We start from the raw sequence: 7,351 nt of genomic DNA, 5'->3' as shown, positions 1-7,351 counted from the left end.
GCACTGGCCATCTTTGTAAAGGTATTGCTGTAGTCTGTTGCCCTAGTTTGCCCCTCCTGGCTCAACAATATCTAAAATGAGCTCCGAGGCTGAGAATTTATAAAATTTCCGCTTACTGAAGCGGAAAAAGAAATACATGACGACTTTAGTTTGGACCTGAGGCCAAGGCAACTTTTCCTTTACCAAGATGGCAACGCCGCCGAAACGTCATCAGAACACGCTGCGCGCCGCTGGGGAGGTCGGCGCGTTGGCCTTCGTAGTGGTGACGTAACGGAGACGCGACCGGGCCGGCGCTGCGAGAAGAAGGTAGGAGCGGCCGCGGCGCTTGCGGAGGCGGGCGGCAGGGGGGCAAGGGGGCGGGCCCGCGGCGGCGGTGGCGGCTCGGCCAGGGAACCCCCTCCCCCTTGGGACTGGAGGCGGGGTGCTCGGAGACGAGGGTACTTCCAGCGCGCAGTTCCTACTGCCCCCGTGGGGGCTGTGCCCATTTCCAGGAGCGGGCAACTTAGGCCCAGAGGGGCAGCGTGGTGTTCGAGGTCGCCTGGCCCGGGCCCTGGCCCCGCCCCCCAAGCAGCTCCCAGTCTGGGAGGGACCGAGCTGGGTAGGGACGACCCCAGCTTGTTGCATTGGGGTCAGGGCTGGGTAGCAGGAGGGGCTGGGGAAGCCCAGCTGGGATAGGCGGGAGGGAGTCTTGGAAGAGGCGGCGTTGAGCTTCATCCTCTTGTTATTTCTTACCTCCACATTCAGTCAGTCACTTGGACGGGTAATGATTTTCCCGCTAAATGTCCCCAGGTCCAGCCTGGGCCATTCCCTGATTTCCCCGAGTCCGCTCCTCACCAACCCCAGAGGCTCTGTCTGACCCGCACATGGGTGGGCCTCCTGAGTTCATGCCTTCCTTCACAACTTGAATACAGAGTCACTCTTTTTCCCAGCCTGCCTCTTCTCAGATGGCTCCTCCAGGAAGCCCTTTGATTCCTCAGGCTGGGTCAGAACCCACCGCTCCCATCACAGTTTCAATCAGTTGTAACTCCTCTTCCCTTACCTTTCTATCTCTCCACCCGCCCAGGCAAGTGGAAGCCCAGCTGAAACAACTCTTTCCCCAGCGGCCCACACATAGGTGCTCAGTACACATTTGTTGAGTGAAAAAGAGTGTGTGTATGTGTGAGTGTTTTCTATACGAAAAGGAAAGGGTGAGGGTGTCCTAGCATGAAGAGGGGGTTCAAACGCCTTTCAGCCTTGGGGATGGCGTTGGGGAACTTGTCCTCCAGGGCCGGTAGGGTTTTCACAGGATGAGGGGGCAGGGAAGGGTATATAAGGCAAGAGCACAAGTGCCAAGGCTCCGAGGCTGGAGAAGGGAGGGGAGTAGGAAGAGCAGGAAGGAGTTGAGTTTGGACACAGCACAGAGTGTGTGAAGTATTAAATACTGAGGGAACCCTGGAAACAGATGCTTCATGCATTTGCTCAAAATGTTTATTGAGCTCCTGTTCTGCAGGGCTCAGTGACATGGCAGTGAAAAGGCAGTCCTGGCCCTGCCGTCACAGAACTCACAGCCTGGTGGGGAAGCCAGACATTTGTTAAGTGAGCATAAAAGAGCAAGCTGTATAGGTGCCTCAAAGAGAAGTTTGTGGTCTGGAAGAGAGAGTGTGTTTCGGGGGGGTGGTTCTTAGAAAGCATCCTGGAGATGGCGACACCTGAGCTGGATCCTGAAGCTTAAATACGAGTCAATGAGATTAAAAAAAAATTGCCCTCAGTCAATTTCCAACTCATGGCAACCCCGTGTGTCAGAGTAAAATTGTTCCATAGGGTTTTTCAAGGCTGTGACGTTTCAGAAGCAGATCACCAGTCTTTCTTCCTAGACACCCCTGCATGGGTTCAAACCACCACCTTTCAGTTAGTAGCCAAGCGCTTAATCATTTGTGCCAGCTAGGGACTCCTAACTGGATAAAAGGGGAGCAAAAAGTATCCAGGCAGACATCACAGCACGCGCAAAGGTCCTGTTTGGTGTGTTTGGAGGAGACTAGTGTGGCTGCCTCTGAGTGAGTGAGGGGGAAGGAGAGGGAGAGGAGGGGGCCGGGGGTTTTGTCTCAGGTACATCATAGGCACTTAGTAATGAGCACTTGGTTTAGGGGGCCAAGGAGCAGCTGGCAGCAGTGTGGAATTGGGCTGGTGTACCCTGGTCTTTGTAGCAGCTCTTGAAGCCTATGAGGGGAGGGACTAGAATTACGCCCACATCTCAGATAAGGAAACTGAGGCTCAGGGAAGCACCTTGGCCACGGCTACAGAGCCAGAACTCAAACCTGAGTCTCCTGGATCCACACTGACCTTCCCCATTGCTGCCCTCTCCGCCTGTGGAGCTCTCTCCCCATTCTCAGCCAGAACCACGGGGCGGGGGCCGCCCCTTCACATAGAGTGAGGGGCCCCAGTGGTCTCAGAGCCCCGATCTGCCTTGATGTTCCCTGAGGGGCCAGATGGGACCCTGGTTAGGAGCATGGATTTGGGACCCAGCAGCATGGACCTGGGTTCAAATCCTGGCACCTCCACTAACTAGCATGTGGCTTTTGGTCAGTTACCTTCTCTGAGCCTCAGGTTCCTCATCTGTAAAATGGGAGTAAAAGTACCTGCTTTGGAGCTACTAGGGGAATGAAATGGTTTAGTGTGTACCTGGCACAGAGGGTTGGTCCACATTTTGGTTATTACTGCACAGCCCGGTCTTGTCTGACCTCAGAGCTCCAGCTCTGCCCCCAGTACCATCATGATTTGTCAGTGTTTGGCCCGCCAGCCCAGCCGCTCACCTGCTTCATGGGGGTCTAGGGGATACAGCAGCTGGAAGGGGCTTACCAGTTGCTGTCCAGTTGACCGTGACTCATGGCCACTCCGTGTGTGTCAGGGTAGAACTGAGCTCCATAGGGTTTTCAGTGGCTGATTTTTCAGATGTAGATTGCCAGGTCTTTCTTCTTAGGCACCTCTGGGTGGACTCAGACCTCCAACTTTTCGGTTAACGGCTGATCACATTAACCATTTGCACCATCCAGGGAGGAGGCTTAAACCAAAACCAAACCAGTTGTCACTGAGTCGATTCTAACTCACGGCGACCCCATGTATGTCAGAGTAGAACTCCTCGATAGGGTTTTCAAGGCTGTGACCTTTTGGAAGCAGATCACCAGGACTGTCTTCCGAGGCATCTCTGAGTGGCTTGGAACTGCCAACCTTTAGGTTTAAGGGAGGGGGTTTGGAACCACTTAAATTGGAATGTGTCCATGCCTTGCTTGAAGCTGTCTCTGCTCCCCGTTACTCTTAGAAGAAAATGCATGCCCTTCTTCAGCCCATGAGAGCCTGCACTGTCAGCACCTGTTCCCCCTCCCCCTCTCCCTTGCTCACCCACTTCTGCCTCAGTGGCTGACACTGCTGTTCCTGGAGCAAACAGCGGAGTTCCTGCCACAGGGTCTTTGCATGTTCTGTGCCCTCTGCCTAGAATGCTTCCCCTCCCCTTGCAGGGCCGGCTCCCACTCGTCCTCAGACCTCTGGGTTGTCATGCGAATGAACTAAGATGCTGCACGTGAAGCACTAAGCCTGCACAGGCGCCTGCCGCAAACAGGAAATGTCAGGGTTTTCGATGGGGCTTGCAGATGAGTGAGGGCCGCCTGGCAGTCCTGGGTGAGCATGGGCTCTCCCTCCCACCTGCCACAGCCTCCCCTTCATTCTCAGTGGGTGGGCCCGTTTCTCCAAGGTTCAGTAAATGACTGAGCTGGAAATGTTCAGGGGCAGAGGAGAACGACCCCGAGGGAGAAGCATCTGCCCATTTCCAGGATGAGGAAAACTGAAGCCCAGAGAACTGAAGGCACTTATCCTAGACTACTCAGCATTCTGGAGGGAGTGCTCTTAATTTCTTAGTGGCATGGCCACCCCCTTCACCTGAGAAGTCAGACCCCAGGTTCCCACTGCCATGCCACGTGACCTTGAAGTGGGAGTAATGACAGTCCCTTGTTTGAGGTCTTGAGGGGACTCGATTGGTTTAGTTAAAGCACTTAGCTGAGGGCCGGCCGCAGGATGGGGTTTATGTCTGTCACGTCTCCCCAGATCCCGGCAGAGACCTGGCCCAGACCAGGTGCCCAGCGGATGGCGGTTTTCCATTTATTATTGTAACCTCTCCCGGCATGGTGAGCCTGGGCCAGCCATCAGACGTAGCTCATGGTGGCTGCTGGTCCAGGGTGACAAGGACTTGGCCTTGGGTCTGTGGGACCGGGAGACAGAGGCCTTACAGGTGGCAGAGCGAGGGGGGCCTAAGAATTAAGTCCAGGCCACACACAGACTCAGACACGGATGTCCAGAGCAGCACTTTTCACAACAGCCAAAAGGTGGAAACAACCCAAATTTGCATCAGTAGATGAATGGATAAACACAGTGTGGTCCATCCACACAAGGGAATATTACTCAGCCACAAAGAGGAATGAAGCCCTGATACAGGCTACAACACGGATGAGCCTTGAAAGCATGATATTCAGTGAGAGAAGCTAGACCCAAAGGACCACATAAACTGTGCGATTCCATTTATATGAAATGCCCAGAACAGGCAAATCCATAGAGACAGGAAGTAGATTCATGGTTGCCAGGGGCTGGGGGAAGGGGAGTGGGGAATAACTGCTAATGGAACAAGAGTGATGAGAATGTTCTGGAAGACATTTATGGTGATGATTGTACCAGTTGGTAAAGTTACAAAAAGTCATTGAATTGTGCACTTGGAAGGAGTAAATTTCTTATGACATAAACTATATCTCAAAGCAGTTAAAAGAGGAGATGGTCCCCGGCTTCTACTACCAGCTGTTCTGACCAGGGACACAAATAGATGGTCCCAGATAGAGTGGGACAGAAATGTGGGACAGAAATGTAGAACAAAACTCAAATTCTTAAAAAAGGCCAGAATTACTGGACTGGTAGAGACTAGAGGAACCCCCAAGACTGTGGCCCTGAGATGCCCTTTAAACTTGCTACTGCAACCGCTCCTGGAGGTCGCCCCTTCAGCTAAGTAATAGATTGGCTCATAAAATAAATACTATCAGCTGTGAATACTTTGTTCCTTTAAAAAATCATCTGTATGAGACCAAATGGTCAACATCTACTTTAAAGCAAAGATGAGAAGGTAAGGGGGGTGGTCAGGGGAGCTAGATTAATGGAAACAGAGCAACCAGAATGGAAATGATGAGAATGTTGACATTATGAAAAATGTAACCAATGTCACTGAACAATATGTATATCAAAACCAAAAACCCAAACTCGTTGAGTCAATTCTGACTCATAGCAACCCTATAGGACAGAGTAGAACTGCCCCATAGGGTTTCCAAGGAGCAGCTGGTGTATTTGAACTGCCGACCTTTTGGTTAACAGCCGAGCTCTTAACCACTGCGCCACCAGGGCTCCAAACAATATGTATAGAAATTGTGAAATGGAAACCTAATTTACTGTGTAAACCTTCACCAAAAACACAATAAAATATGAAAAAGAGGGAAAGAGAAAGACGGAGGGAAGACAAAAGAGGGGGGAGTGAAGGAGAGAGAGAAAAAGAAAGAGAGACGGAGAGAGAGAGACACGGGGAGAGGAGGAGGGAGAGAGACAAGGAGAGAGAAGACTAAGTCTGAAGTTTTTGTTTTCTGTCCATTGAGGCCCCAGGAGGGTTTCAGCTCGCAGGCAGCAGAGTGAGGCTGAGGGTGCTGCGATCAGGTGCCCTGCCCCAGGCCCTGCTCACCATGCTTCCTCTCACCCCCAGCCTGCCAAGGGATGCCCAAGAAGTTCCAGGGCGAGAACACCAAGGCGGCAGCAGCCCGGGCACGGAAGGCGGAGGCCAAGGCGGCGGCCGATGCCAGGAAGCAGAAGGAGCTGGAGGATGCCTACTGGAGGGATGAGGACAAACACGTCATGAGGAAGGAACAGCGCAAGGTGGGTGGCACCTGTGGCCCCACCGTCCACACACCCAGGGCCCGGCTGGTGGAGAGTGAGAGGGCGCTGGATATGGGGCAAGGGTGGGGAGGAGTTCCAGGCACGGAGATGGCACATGCAAAGGCCCTGAGGTGGTAAGGATGCGGCCCATTTTGGGCCAGTGGCTGGAGTGGAGCCAGCACCCTTCTGTGGTCTCCTTTCTCTACTCTGTAATGCCGGGGTCAGGCTAGAACCCAGGGCGATTCTGCCCCCAGGGGACCCTGTGCCATGTCTGGAGACATTTGTGGTTGTCACAACTGGGGGAGGGGTGCTACTGGCATCAAGTGGGTGGAGACTAGGGATGCTGTTCAACACCCTACAAGGCACAGGTCAGCCCACCACAATAAAGGATGTTTCAGCCCGAAGGTCAGTGCTGCTAAATGGTCATAGATCCCTGTTTCCAACCTGCTGACCCTGGGCCCACAGGTTTCTCCAACTGTTTATAAACACACTGGAACTCCAAGAGGGCAGGCCCATCTGTCTGATCCCTGAAGAGACTGGTGCCAGCACACAGGTGCCGTCAAGTTGACCCAACTCAAGGTTGCCCCGTGGGCGTCAGAGTAGAACTGTGCTCCATAGAGTTTTCAGTGATTGATCTTTCAGAAGTAGATCACCATGCTTTTCTTCTGAGGCACCTCTGGGGAAACTCGAACTACCAGTCTTTCAGTTAGCAACCGAGTACGTTAACCCTTGGCACTACCCAAGAACTCTTGTCGGGCACATCAAACCAAAACCAAACCTATTGCCATGGAGTCAATTCTGACTCACGGCGACTCTGTGTTACAGAGTAGAGCTGAGCTCCTTAGGGTTTTCTTAATATCTGGGTGGAGAAGGCAGGAATCTATGGAAGTAGATCATCAGGTCTTTCTTCCATGGTGCCTCTGGGTGGATTCAGAATTCCCAACCTTTCAATTAGCAGCTACGTGTGTTCACCGTTGGCAACACCCAGGGATTCTGCCAGGCACACCAGAAACCAAACCAAGCTGCTGCCGTCCAGTTGCTTCCGACTCATAGTGACCTTACAGGACAGTAGAACTGCCCCATAGGATTTCCAAGGCTGTGATCTTTACGGAAGTAGACTGCCACATCGTTCTCCCGTGGAGCAGCTGATAGGTTCAAACTGCCAATCTTTCCATTAGCAGCCAAGTGCTTTAATGCCACCAGGAGTCCTTGCCAGACACAATTTAAAAAAAACAAACAAACCTGTTGCCATTGAGTCGATTCCAACTCATAGTGGCCCTGTAGGACAGAGCAGAACTGCCCCATAGGGTTTTCAGGAGCCCTGGTGGCACAGTGGTTAAGAACTTGGCTGCTAACCAAAAGGTCAGCAGTTTGAATCTACCAGCCACTCCTTGGAAACCCTATGGGGCAGTTCTACTCTGTC

At 52.7% G+C, this 7,351-nt stretch overlaps 1 protein-coding gene across 2 annotated transcripts in view; it reads left to right on the top strand.

Moving 5' to 3' along the window:
- The first annotated feature begins 256 nt into the window (after positions 1-256).
- CCDC124 (coiled-coil domain containing 124) overlaps positions 257-7,351 on the top strand; it is a 16,310-nt gene continuing 9,215 nt past the window's right edge. Inside the window, exons 1-2 of one of the 2 annotated variants that reach the window (XM_004384395.2) lie at positions 257-306; positions 5,759-5,928. In XM_004384395.2, coding sequence (XP_004384452.1) covers positions 5,770-5,928 — 159 coding nt within the window. In that variant the 5' untranslated portion in view covers positions 257-306; positions 5,759-5,769. Of the gene's footprint in view, positions 307-3,549; positions 3,652-5,758; positions 5,929-7,351 lie in introns of those variants that run through there. The other variant, XM_023738811.1, reaches the window with a different exon arrangement.

The sequence above is a fragment of the Trichechus manatus genome, unplaced genomic scaffold, assembly GCF_000243295.1.
Source record: "Trichechus manatus latirostris isolate Lorelei unplaced genomic scaffold, TriManLat1.0 scaffold00122, whole genome shotgun sequence".
In the NCBI taxonomy this organism is placed as follows: Eukaryota; Metazoa; Chordata; class Mammalia; order Sirenia; family Trichechidae; genus Trichechus; species Trichechus manatus.
The sequence above is the reverse complement of the archived record's forward strand: the minus strand, read 5'-3'. Positions and strand labels throughout refer to the sequence as shown.